The following is a 14,334-nucleotide window of genomic DNA, read 5'->3' as shown; positions in this document are numbered from 1 at the left end:
GCTAAGAGGAAGGCACGCTTGGCAATTCCACACTGTGATCAACTCCTGCCTGGAAACCAATGTCCCCGCTGTGGAAGGACGTGTGGATCCAGAATTGGCCTCCACAGTCGCTTATGGACTCATTGTTAAAAATGTGTTTATAGAAGACAATCTTACTCAGCTATGAGGGATCGAAGAAGAAGAAGAAGAAGAAGAAGAAGGTGAAAAATATGGGTTGATATAATAGAGTTTGGAGAAGATGCAGTTTTAAATGATTAAAAATAGACTCTAGGGAAGGGGGGAGTCCTAAGATTCAGAGGAATCTATGCACATGGATATGGACTTATAATAATTCTTATAGTTTTGTACAGGGGTACCTCTGGTTGCGAACGGGATCCGTTCCAGAGGCCCATTCACAACATGAAAAGAGTGCAACCCACAGCGGTGCATCTGCGCACGCGCGGGTTACGATTCGCCACTTCTGTGCATGTGCGTGACGCCATTTTGCGCTTCTGTGCATGTGGCGAAACCTGAAAGTAACGCTTTCTGGTACTTCCGGGTCACCATGGGACGTGACCTGAAAGAACATAATATGAAGCGGACGTAACATGAGGTATGACTGTATTGTAAAAATCAAATGAAAATGATTTCAAAAAACACACACAAAATAATCAGTAGAGGCGATGCTAACATAGATGAACCAAGGCAGCTTCCCATGTTCCTATGTAGTGAAAGGAAGCATAAGACCACCTGAGGCAAACTCCGAATCCCAGGAAGAATTGCTGGGACAAGGTATGTCCACAGACCCTATTTCAGCCACCAGCCATCATTTTAATTAGTCCCTTTAGTCATTCTCTCCTCCCGGTACCCCACTCTTTGTGGTACTTTGGCACTTAACGCAGAAGGGGAAAGCGAAGTGAAAAATCAACAGACTCCAATCAAACTAGTGACATTCTTAATACATGCTTCCCATTGAACTCCCTAATGTCACAAAAAAATTATGCCGCCTGAAGACTGATGCTGCAAACTACTAATAAATAAAGCTGGGACCTCTATCTTCGATCTCATCAGCAATTTATTTCCATTAGGCGGGCAATCAGTTCTGCAGACCAGAAACAAGGCCTGCCACACACTTATATGCACTATGAAAGCATGAAAGCAAAGGGGAAAATCTCAAAGGACCTCACAGATTTGAAATTCACATGCTTCCAAAAACCTACACTATCTAGCAGGGCAAACATTTATCAGAACTCAGGAATATAGGTTAGTTTTTAATTCCCTCTAAACTTTGTTTTCCCTTTGAATTTTTATTTAGTGCATCACTTGGGACACAACAATGCCCTATTTCCTCGATGCAGAAGAACTGTGGAATTAGCAGACTAGCCTGTTTCTTATGCGTAGTTTCATATTCTGAAGCGTTTACACTGCATTTTCCTTAATACCACAGTTGCATATTCATTGCCATATTTTCCTTTAACTGCTGTCACTTAAATTGTCATGCAGAACAGGGCAAATCAGGGTCAGTTTGTGTAAGCCGCATCACTCTGAAGAACTTCATCAGTCTCTATTTCAATGCATTATGCAAAAAACTTGACATTAAGAGAGCCTTAACTGACAGCAAATGAAATCAATCAGCAAATCACTAAGCCATAATAAACTCGCTCAAGTTGTAGCTAACCCTTCCTTTTCCAGGCCCTCACCTAAGCACCCCATCAAATGATATCCTTTTCCAAAAAAGCTGACAATTACATTACAAAATCCAATATTTATATGGTGCAATATTTCACATAGCTTTTTGACTTTCAAAACTCTTTACAAGGGTAACAAAAGAAAGCCACTATAAAGGCAGTTGACTGAAATGCTAGGTTGTCTTCATGACAAATTGCCCTAAAAATGCAAGATATTGAAATATTGAAATTAGGCTTATAGCTGTGTAATCCTATGCTTACTCAGAGGTAAGTAGGTTTCTAGCTGTGCAATCCTGAGCTTACTCAAAAGCAAGTTCTACTGTCTTTAATGGAATTAATTCCCGAGATGCCATGTCTAAGATTGTGCAGTACAAGTGAAACTAGGAGGCAACCTTAAGCCTTAGTTTTGAAGGTCTGTACTTTGAAGGGATGCAGGTGGCGCTGTGGGTAAAATCTCAGTGCCTAGGACTTACCGATTGTATGGTCGGCGGTTCGAATCCCCGCGGCGGGGTGAGCTCCCGTCGTTCGGTCCCAGCTCCTGCCCACCTAGCAGTTCGAAAGCACCCCTAAGTGCAAGTAGATAAATAGGTACCGCTTTATAGTGGGAAGGTAACGGTGTTTTAGTGCGTTGCACTGGTGCTGGCTCGCCAGAGCAGCTTCGTCACGCTGGCCACGTGACCTGGAAGTGTCTTCGGACAGCACTGGCTCCCGGCCTCTTAAGCGAGATGAGCACACAACCCCATAGTCGGTCACGACTGGCCCGTACGGGCAGGGGTACCTTTACCTTTTTACTTTGAAGGTCAGAATTCATCATGCGAAAGGCTGGGCTGGATGAATCCCTAGCTGGAATTAAGATTGCCGGAAGAAATATCAACAATCTCAGATATGCAGATGACACAACCTTGATGGCAGAAAGTGAGGAGGAATTAAAGAACATTTTAATGAGGGTGAAAGAGGAGAGTGCAAAACATGGTCTGAAGCTCAACATCAAAAAAACGAAGATCATGGCCACTGGTCCCATCACCTCCTGGCAAATAGAAGAAACGGAGGCAGTGAGAGATTTTACTTTCTTGGGCTCTATGATCACTGCAGATGGTAACAGCAGCCACAAAATTAAAAGACGCCTGCTTCTTGGGAGAAAAGCGATGACAAACCTAGACAGCATCTTAAAAAGCAGAGGCATCACCTTGCCAACAAAGGTCCATATAGTAAAAGTTATGGTTTTCCCAGTAGTGATGTATGGAAGTGAGAGCTGGACCATAAAGAAGGCTGATCGCCGAAGAATTGATGCTTTTGAATTATGGTGCTAGAGGAGACTCTTGAGAGTCCCATGGACTGCAAGAAGATCAAACCTCTCCATTCTGAAGGAAATCAGCCCTGAGTGCTCACTGGAAGGACAGATCCTGAAGCTGAGGCTCCAATACTTCGGCCACCTCACGAGAAGAGAAGACTTCCTGGAAAAGACCCTGATGTTAGGAAAGATGGAGGGCACAAGGAGAAGGGGACGACAGAGGACGAGATGGTTGGATAGTGTTCTCAAAGCTACCAGCATAAGTTTGACCAAACTGTGGGAGGCAGTGGAAGACAGGAGTGCCTGGCGTGCTCTGATCCATGGGGTCACGAAAAGTCGGACATGACTAAACGACTAAACAACAACAACACTTTGAAGGTCATGAAAAGCTGAGGACTGGGATGTCCCAGCCTCTGTCTGACCAGTACAAACCTTCAAAAGTAAAACTTTGGCAAAAGGTGTCTTGAGGATTAAAGTATTTCAGTCAGAGCTCATACTTTCATTTTAAAAGTGGTTAAAAACTTCAGCGATGACTTCAGCTCTCTTTCACAGGTGAACCGTTCTGCGAAGCGCTCGATCCTTCCCACGTGAGAGGCTCATGAACTCCAAAACAAAGTGTTAACTCTAGAGGGGACAATTTTACCTAAAACGTAGCCTATGTGAAAATGCAACGTGAAAGGAGCAACTTTGGTCTTCAGCCCCTCAAAATAAAAAATGAATAAAAAGACTCAAGCATTTGAAAACAAACGAAAGTACGACATTCTTTCTATGATTCAATGAAGTGTGTTTTTAGCATTTTTAAATTAAAGTAACACGTGACACACCTGCACACAAATGATTCACCATCAACATTTCACATGTGTGTGTGCTTGCACACAGTTCATTATCTTCTCCTGTACACCTAAAATATCTATGAATCACCTATTGACCGAAACATTCAGTTTTTGAACATTAATACAAGGAAGATGGCACAAAAAAGTACAGAGTAATATAAAACAATGAAACAGGATATTGTGGCCCTTTTTATTTCAGAAATAATATTTTTTTCTTTCCTTTTTTAAAAATACACCATTGTGCAAATTAATTGAAACAAAGCATGTTTTCTGTCTTACTCGTAATCTTGTACTCAAAACAAACACGAAAAGTCAGTTGATCATTATGGTGTCAGAAGCCTGCAGCCAATGGAAAGAAAGATGCGCTCGCCACAATATATTGAGGTTCTACGAAAGAGAGTTATTCCAGAGCTGGAAAAGAGGTGTCCTGATGGTACTGGGATACTGCAGCCAGACCTAGCCCCCCGTCACACATCGAAAGTGGTGAAGAAATTCAGGACAGAGCAGCAAATACAGGTACTTGATTGGCCAGGGAATTCCCCAGACGTAAATCCCATTGAGAATTTGTGGGCTATATGTAAAAGTCGCCTCCGTGCTGTAGACTGTACAAATATGGAGAAGCTCATTTAGACGCTGATTCAAGTGTGGTACAGGGATCCGAAAATCAACAGGGACTGTTCAAAACTAGTAGACTCCATGCCAAACCGTGTTCAAATTCTGCTTAAAAATAGCGGAGGTCATATCCATTACTAATGTACATATATGTGAGTTTTGTACAAGTACAGTGGTGCCTCGCAAGACGAAATTAATCCGTTCCGTGAGGCTCTTCATATAGCGGTTTCTTCGTCTTACGAAGCAAGCCCATTGACAGCTTAGCGGATTAGCGCTATTAGAGGTTTAGCGGCTTTTAGCGGATCAGCTGATAAGCGGCTTATCAGCGGATCAGCTGATAAGCGGTGTAGCGGCTTAGGAAAAGGGGGGGAAGGGGAAAAAACCCGCAGGAACTCGCAAGACATTTCGTCTTGCGAAGCAAGCCCATAGGGAAATTCGTTTTGCGAAGCGCCTCCAAAACGGAAAAACCTTTCGTCTAGCGGGTTTTCCGTCTTGCGAGGCGTTCGTCTTGCGGGGCACCACTGTATATGTGAGTTTTGTACAATAAACCACATTGTTTGTTTCAATTAATTTGCACAAGGGTGTATGTTTTCTGCTTTTCTTAACCTATAACTGTTACACAAACACAAATACAAATACACCTAAACAGGCTTTGGAGAACAATGTTTACTCTTCCCCTCCTGCAATATTCTCTCATGCCTGAAAACGATTCATTTCCAAAAACATAGTCTGCCTTTATCAAGACTGCAGCCATAAGTTGGCCCAAAATGTCTTTTGCACCACTTCCTTACTAGTTTTTCAATGTTGGGTGAGTTTTACATTCATGGCTAGTTGCCAAACCCCAGCAATCCAGCCCTTAATGGCAAAGTATTAAGATATATAAAGGCATACACAAATGTGGGCACCATTTGGATAGCAAGGATTTCTCAAAGTGGATGAAAAATAATGCCGGAAAATACGCTTCTCTGAAATCTCAAGTTCCCATCGGATAAAGAAATTGGCCCTCTGATCCTATTTACAGTTCAAGATCATCTGAATTCCACCGTGTTTTCCAACGGATGCAAAGAGAAGCATTAGTTGAGGGAAAGCTGAATATTCTGGAGGAAAAACCAAGATTTCTTTTCAATCATAATAAAGGAATCAAACTGAATGAAGGTAAGCTGATAGGTGTAAAAAGAAAAAAAAAAGAAAAAGTTAAAAAGAGGGGATCCCAGAGGATGTGTGGAGAATGTGGATACCGAGAAGAAATTTAGCAGTAAGAGAGTACAAAAGAATTTGTAAAGAGGGTGCTTTGCCGGCAAGAATCTACTTTCTTTGCAGTTCGTTTTCCTACAGTGATCTCTCTACAAAAACCACATGGAGCTGCATTAATACAAACTAAGCACGGAAATATTTTAGGGATTTTTCATTTTGCAGAGATACTTCCCTGTTTTTAAACGTATTTTAACCTACAACTTTTAAAGCAGTCGAAACGTCGAAGTGCAATATACCTTCTAGGTAAATTTCTTAGTAGAATTGTAAGTAGTGTCAGAATCTCCGCCCCAATCCTGTGTGATGGGACAATGAGCTACTTGTGCGTAAAAGGGTTAGTCCCTCGGAGTTTGCTTAACGTAGCAAAGCTCTGCCTTGAGCGGAGCCCTTGGACATGGCTCCGTCAGTCACTGGTAGAATCCGACAGTGGGCGCCTGCGGAAACGTTTCCAGCATAAAAGCTGCTTGACGGAAACACGTCTCCTAGATTCCCTGCGTGACAGCTTCCGGCGAGGGGTGGGGGTCGCTAAAGGGGGCCTTGATACCTCCTCACTGTTCTCACTGGAAGTGTCCCAGAGCCTCCCCTCCGACTTCCTGTCCCTGGAAGCTCCTGCTCCCCCCCTACTGGTTCCCTCTTCTGCTGCTGAATCTCTTCTATCCTCCTGGAGCCCTTCCCCCACCTCTTCTTCCGATGGCAGTTCCCTGACATCCTGTATTTATTTTTTTGTGAATTGTGGAAACTAGAGGTGACCTATCAGTCAGCTGTCACTGCCCATGTCAAGTAAATATTGAATATTTTTGCAAGCAAATCTCAAAAACAATAAGGATTCAAATTTATTGTATATTACATAAAGCGGGGCAGGTATGAAATATTTCATGCTTCTCTGCATGAGTGGTCTTATCAAGTGTGGATGTGAGGAAGACAAAGGTGGCGTACCTTTTCACAAAGACCCTCTTCTCTCGGCAACCTCCAAATTGTAAGGCCAAAAGATATCTTTTTAACTGGAAAACCTTGTTTTACCCCATACTTTGTCGTATCAGACCTCACAGCGGCATACAGGAGAAAATTTAAAAAACTGAAATGAAGTTCATTTTTCTCCTAGTACACCTACAGAAAGAGGAAGTACAGTGGTACCTCAGGTTACATACGCTTCAGGTTACATACGCTTCAGGTTACAGACTCCGCTAACCCAGAAATAGTGCTTCAGGTTAAGAACTTTGCTTCAGGATGAGAACAGAAATCGTGCTCTGGCGGTGCGGCAGCAGCAGCAGGAGGCCCCATTAGCTAAAGTGGTGCTTCAGGTTAAGAACAGTTTCAGGTTAAGTACGGACCTCCGGAACGAATTAAGTACTTAACCTGAGGTACCATTGTATGTGGATGTGTGCAAGTACTTGAATTTCCAACTTTCTTTTCCACCTAAGCAGGTGAGATCTGCAAGTCTTGGGGAGGTGTGTGTAAAAGAGAGGGGTAGAAAAAGGGGGGAATGGGGAGGTTTCCCCTCCTTTGATCTGATGAATTGTTCTTTTAAAAACTGCTTCCTTGCAATAGTGTGAAGCAAGCAAACAAGTGATATATATTAAGCTTAAGGCAAATCACCATATGCAAATTTGTCTCTTTTTTGGGTGTTACCTCTCTTTTTTTGTAAGTATACATGGTGTAAGTGGCCACTCTGTACTCATGTCTTCAGCAAGAATAATGTTTTCAAAGGGAGCTACAAGGATTGCGCCAAAGCGTTGATCGTGAAAACGTGTGTATTTTACACTCCCGCAAAGAGCCACCGTTTGAATGGGGTTGAATAATGAGGAGTTCTGCCACCTGGAAAAAGCGCGGCTTTGCCTTCAAAAGTACTTTTCAAAGATGCAATATTTGCCACGATGTTCCGAACAGACAAGAAACAACATAATTATCTTTGTATTTGTAGATAGATATTTTCCCTTGGGCTCTGAATGCTTTCCGCTGTACTAGTGCTATTGAAAGAAGGAAGGGGGGGTTAAACGTAGTAGGAACCTAACATTTCAAGCTGCATTTTATCTTTGCCCAATTGATTAGAAGAGCAGGCAATTTTGCTTCTGTGCCCAATACAATATGATAAACCATGACTGCATCATACATGGATACATAATTTACATAAAATAAATGGAAGACATAAGCCCTTTATAAATTTATAATGATTATACTCTATCACTCAGAAGCGACGTCAACACTCTACTCTTGCTGCTATAAAACGAATAATACCCCTCCTTACATTTGTATAGGAGTTTTCAAACAAAAGAATGCCGTACTGGTACAACAACTGTAAAATTGTAGGCAGCGTTTCTGTAACCTGCCTGCACTGGTATGTGCTACTACAACTCCTGATGTAAGGAGGGCCAACTCTGAGGATGGTCCATGATTTACACTTCCACTCACCTTCTCTTCCCTGTCTCCCTCACACCACAATTCCTTCAATTTTACGTCCTGAAAACCAACATCTTTCTGCCAGATGTTTGTGAAGTAGGATACGGTCAGTAGAACATGTGGATATCTTAAAACCAAATTCTGAAGTAACGGGATAGGGCTATTACAGTGGTCCCTTGGTTCTCAAATGCCTTGGTACCCAAACAATTTGGAACCCAAACACTGCAAACCCAGAAGTAAGTGTTCCGGTTTGTGAACTATTTTTGGAAGCCGAACGTGCTCCGTTTTGAGTGTTAAGCTTCCGTTTTGAGTGTTATGCTGAGGTCTGCTTTTTTTTGCTATTTATTTTGCTTTTTTTGTGTTTGTGTGACTGAATCATAGAATCATAGAATCATAGAGTTGGAAGAGACCACAAGGGCCATCGAGTCCAACCCCCTGCCAAGCAGGAAACACCATCAGAGCACTCCTGACATATGGTTGTCAAGCCTCTGCTTAAAGACCTCCAAAGAAGGAGACTCCACCACACTCCTTGGCAGCAAATTCCACTGTTGAACAGCTCTTACTGTCAGGAAGTTCTTCCTAATGTTTAGGTGGAATTTTAGGTGGACTGTGTGGAACCCAGTTCAGCTACTGATGATTGGTTGTGTGACTGCAGTACATTGTTTATTGCTTTCATTTTATGGATCAATAGTCTAGTTAGATAGTAAAATTCATGTTAAATTGCTGTTTTAGGGGTTGTTTTTAAAAGTCTGGAACGGATTAATCCATTTTGCATTACTTTCTTTGGGAAAGCACACCTTGGTTTAGGAACGGACTTTCGGAACGGATTAAGTTTGAGAACCAAGGGAGCATTGTATTATTGTTTATCAGTTTTGTTTACATTTCGTTTTTATGTATGCTGTGCCATCCTGGAGGCCAGACGACACAGAACGAAACATTAAATGATGGAACGTCTTCCTTTCTCCCCATTCCATAGTGCACGCTTCAGTATTTTGCTGGGCGCAGACTCTCTTCAATGGGCCTGCACGGGCCATACATCTTCCAGTAAAAAGGAAGGGAAGCATCCCTGAGAATGGTTTTTGCCTGTCCCCCAAAGAGGGCAAACAGTAAGAGAGGGTGCTGCGAAGGGCCTGCGGGCTTTTATGTTTCACACCTCTGAGCACGGCGGAATTAGTTTTATATGCTCCTTCCGGAGAAAATCACTAAGGACTGCAATAATCCTTCTACTTATTTTAAGCAGCTGCTTTGCCTAGTATCAGAACTTTAAAAACACATATCTTGCTCTGAATAATTAAGTGTCCACTGTTTATGTACTTTAGGACATAAAAATATGGGGTCCTTATTTGTTTCTGACACAAGTTTAATGAAGTAAATTGCCTGAAGAAATGAAACATAATATTTAAACCATAGCAGAAGAATACTTTTCACAACAAAGAAAAAAGCTCTGTGAGACACATAAAAACAATGCCTATCATTTATACCAGTTAAGGGCTCACCAGGATTTGTAAGTCCCACCTGAACTTAATATCATCTGCACATCCATGCATTGAACTTATTGCCTAACTGGAGAGGTCAGTGTAACCCACAAGGATGAATGTCAGCCATTTAATTATGTGGCAGAAAGAAGAAGAAAAGTGGAGCCACAGAGGCTATCCTATGTCATGGCAGCCTTTAAAAACTAAGACCGGTTCCCTATCTGCCCTGAGTTCTGCTTCTTGGTCACACTATAGTATGCTAAGATAATGAAAGACTGGGACAGAATTGATGGAAACTGGCGTGGGCAGATGAAGCCCTCATTGGGGAAAAATGTACTGTACTTTTCCGTGTACAAGACTACGTTTTTGTTTTTTAATTTAAAATTCATGCTAAAACATGGGGGTTGTCTTATACATGGATAGTGCAAGGGCTGGTGTTGATTGGCAGACGCTGCGGCAATTGGGCAGGCGATTGGCAGCTTCTGCCAGCGAGGGGATAGATGAGAAGTGGATTTGCGACGCGTGCGGGTGAGCAATTTTTGGCAACCCCCCCTAAAAAAAGCTCAACAACCCTGTGCAATCGCCCCCAAAAGCTCAACAACTCTGGGCAATCCTCCCCCAAAAATAGGGTCCCCCAAAATAGGCGGTCTTATACATGGGGGACTATTATACATGGAAAAGTATGGTATATATGATTAAAGGATTGTTTGAAAACCTATTTTTGGAGGGGTGTGTGCTGTTTTTAAAACTATGTTTAGCTGCTTTTAGGGTATGTTTGTAAATTGCCTTGAGTTATATGTAAAAGGTTATTCATAAATTAAACAAGAAGAAATAATAATAATAATAATAATAATAATAATAATAATAATAACAAATGCAAGTAAATTTGGTATTTCTGTGCTGATTTGCAAGTGGGGAACAATACATTTAAAAGTGAGTCAGTTGTTCATCTGGAGGATAGTCGATCATGAAAGATTCCATACTTCGGGTATTAGGACTCCCTGGCCACAGAGTTAATACGAAAACTTTAAACTGAAACAAGACTGGGAAACAGGTAAAGTGTGTGCATGTGAGTGTTAGAGGAGAGTAATAGGAATAAAGAACAATTAAATAAGAATCACCTTTATCTGGTTTAACTTTATCTGGCAATGACCCAATTGAAAATCCTTTATTTTCAATTGATTATTCCCATTTCCTGCTTCTAAATCTTTGGAAGGGACTCAAGCAAAAATGATAGCAAACCACCTGAATAGAGATCCTCCACAGTTTTTAGACATGAAGAGAAGCATGACTAACACAGGGTAACATCCAATGTCAGCCAGAATAGACCCATTGAAGTAAGTGGAGTTAAGTGACTGGAGTCCATTGATTTCAATGGATGTACTCTATGACGTAATTGGAAAGAATCCATTATTTATTAACCTTGACTTTTTCCATTCCGAAAAGGTTTTTTTTTGTCGATAACTATAAAGGTACTTTGAATAGCTATGTAATACTAGGGGGGAAATACATACCATGTAGATTTCAAGCCACAAAATTCATATATAGAGCATTTCAATGATGGCCTCTTTCATTTTTATACCATTTTGATGTCGGTTGTGAGCACACTGGAAAGGAAGACCCATTGAAATTGGCTGCACATACTTTCTAAGAGCTGTGCTTGGGGTTAGGTTACTTGTTCCTATTTTTAAAACTCTGGGGCATAGCCACCTGGAAAACTCCACAAGCGACAAAGCCAAAGTATTTTATCTCGAAAGCGAAAATTTATACATGTCACTCAGCATACAATGTGGACATTCCTTTCGCCCCAGGGCTGTTAAACTATCAGATTGGCCGATAGTTTACCTAACCAGTCTGGAAGCATGAATTTGGGTGCTTGCAGGAATCAGAATCACGAGGGTCAAACTAAACACGATGCTGGGAGATCTGTCATTTTAGTTGTGATAGGAAGCTACAAACAACCCCCAGGAACTTTCTAGCACTTCTGTGCTGGGGTGTGTGTGCATGTGTGTGCCATAACCCTTTCAACCCCATGCTGTTTTCCAAATTCAAATTTCTTCTAGTGTGTTCTAGTGTCTTCTAGTGTGTGAAATCAGCCCTGAGTGCTCACTAGAAGGACAGATCATGGAGCTGATGCTCCAATACTTTGGCCACCTCATGAGAAAAGAAGACTCCCTGGAAAAGACCCTGATGTTGGGAAAGACACAAGGGCACAAGGAGAAAGGGACGACAGAGGATGAGATGGTTGGACAGGGTTCTGCCCCACATGGGGGGTCCCCATCGTACGCATAATGTCACATGGCACAATGGGCCTGTTAGACCCTCCCACGGCTGTGACAAGCCCCATTGGGCCTCGTAATTCCATGTGATGCCACATGAGTGACGTGTTGGGTTGCCCTGCCAGCCCCGCCCCCCCCCATGAAAATTTTATGGGTGCCTCGGCACCCACAGTCCCACATAAATGACACCTGTGGTCATATGCTCTTCCTGCCACTGCTTTGGCCAGGATGACTCACCTGAGCACATACACATGCTTCAGCAGGGATGGATGGCTGTGCTTTAAAGTGAGAGCTCAGCTCAGCTCCTACACACGGTGGCTAACCTGCCATCTTAAGTTACCCAAAATGCATTTGCTCAGACCTATACAGTGGGTGGCACTGTGGGTTAAACCACAGAGCCTAGGGCTTGCCAATCAGAAGGTCAGCGGTTCGAATCCCCGAGACGGGGTGAGCTCCGGTTGCTCAGTCCCTGCTCCTGCCAACCTAGCAGTTCGAAAGCACGTCAAAGTGCAAGTAGATAAATAGGTACCGCTCTAGCGGGAAGGTAAACAGTGTTTCCGTGCGCTGCTCTGGTTCGCCAGAAGCAGCTTAGTCATGCTGGCCACATGACCCGGAAGCTGTACGCCGGCTCCCTTGGCCAATAAAGCGAGATGAGCGCCGCAACCCCAGAGTCGGCCACGACTGTACCTAATGGTCAGGGGTCCCTTTACCTATAGATTTCATATGGAAGGGCCACCATGGGTGGATAGGAGACCAGTTTGGCCCTGTTCCTCATCAGTGCTCAGCATGACTGACCATGAGTGCTGGGCTTGTATATGACACCAATCACAGATATCCTGATATCACACAAAGCTGATATTCAGGCCCATCACCAGGTCTAAGACTCAATCTTTGCATTTCTCTATCCAGGTATGGGGCTCCTTACTCAAGGCACACCATAGCACCCCCAACCGTCCCCAGTACAATATTCCCATATTTTTGATCATCCTACCACAACCTTGGCATGCCCAAGGCCAAGGTCCAGAAGTTTAAGTTCTTTCTGATAAGGGCACTACTGCGACTTGGTTAAGAATGAATCCATTCAGAAAAACACTTAAGCACTTAAGAATTCTTGGATCATTTATATGAGGCAAGAAGATAAGTTGGGGCTTGCACTCCGTTCTAGAAGGGCTGTTTTCTGATTCCGATGCCTTGACAGATGCATCCATTGTCTATTTCATTTGTCAGAGTACTGTCTTCAGCCGGTGCCAGAAGGTGTCAGAAAATGGCTAAAAAGATCAATAATGGTAGAATCTTTCTCAGCCATTTGAACTGCCCCAGCTGCGGTGAAACTAAGGGACTCCAACACACCCCGCTTTGTAATTCTTTTCTCCTGGGTGACCCATTGCTGATGCCATCCTTAAATATTAATCTAGGGCTCATTTCTTTTCTTCGAAAGTGATGTTGAGAGAAATACTGTTCTGAACCCAACTTTTTAAAAAGTGCAAGGCATTTTCTTTCCCTCCTGACTGACCGCAGTGATTTCTAGGTGTGGCGTGCAACATTTTTGTTTGCTAAAATCTTTTCTACAGATCCTTGATACTCAATTTGGAATGCGAAAGCGTTGTTCTAATATAACGATTTCAGTCGAGCACAAGTTCGGAAACTTAATTTTGTTAATTACATGCCACTACATTTCTGCTTTTATTTATAGCATCATCATCATCATTATTACTATTTTGGAGTTTTGGAAACCCTTTGCTTCGCAAAGAAAGGTTATTTAAGAATCTAACCTGGAATGCTACAACCTCTGGCCCGCCCTTTAGCCCTTCCATCGCAAAGGTCTCCAGGTGCAACTTAGGTAGCTGCAGGGTGAAGTCATTCCTGGTTGCCGCAGTCCGTGACAGCGAGATCTGATCTCTGACCTAAAAGGGAAAAAACAGTATCAATGGTAATTCCCCTTCAGACACATTAACTGGGATGAAGTGGGTCCCCCTGAGTCCACTGAGTGGACTTGCATTGATCGCTGGACCTGAAATCCATGAATAAATTTAGGACTAATTGATTTTTCGTTGCAAATAAATCTCTAATTCAGAGTGCTGGGAGAGAATGTTAAGAAGAAGAAAAGCATATCCCCTTCTCCAGACTGAAATGAGAAAGTCACTAAAGGCTTCTCATCCGACCAGTACACAAAACTCTACAAACACACAATTTGAGGTCAAGGAAATCGCAGCGCGAAATTGTACGCAATAAGCATCCTATGGACATAGCCATTACTGCCTGCTTGGTTTGCAGAGAATCGCCATCTGCCCCGGAGAAGCAACACGCCACCAAAATATTTTTAAAACAACAATTGCTTTGACATTCATACAATGATCTTAAGCCTTTTTGCAGAAAGGTCTTGATTTTGTTCTTTTGTTGATAGTCAGTTATGTTGCAAAGCTCCCCAAATATACTTAACAAAGAGTATTTTTAAAAATGTCACTTGGTTAAGCATCTTATTAGAAGCATGATGATAGGTTCCTATAAAAATAGCAGGTATTCACTAAC

The 14,334-nt window shown here is 42.5% G+C and overlaps 1 protein-coding gene across 3 annotated transcripts in view; it reads right to left on the bottom strand.

Annotated features, from left to right (window-relative positions):
- CCDC171 (coiled-coil domain containing 171) overlaps positions 1–14,334 on the bottom strand; it is a 212,585-nt gene that overhangs the window by 47,466 nt on the left and 150,785 nt on the right. For all 3 annotated transcript variants that reach the window (XM_079959164.1, XM_079959166.1, XM_079959165.1), the window contains one exon: positions 13,578–13,709. In XM_079959164.1, the coding sequence (XP_079815290.1) occupies positions 13,578–13,709 (132 nt within the window). The remainder of the gene's footprint in view (positions 1–13,577; positions 13,710–14,334) is intronic.

The sequence above is a fragment of the Podarcis cretensis genome, assembly GCF_951804945.1.
Source record: "Podarcis cretensis genome assembly, chromosome: 17".
NCBI classification, from domain to species: domain Eukaryota; kingdom Metazoa; phylum Chordata; class Lepidosauria; order Squamata; family Lacertidae; genus Podarcis; species Podarcis cretensis.
This window is presented reverse-complemented; position numbering and strand designations above follow the sequence as displayed.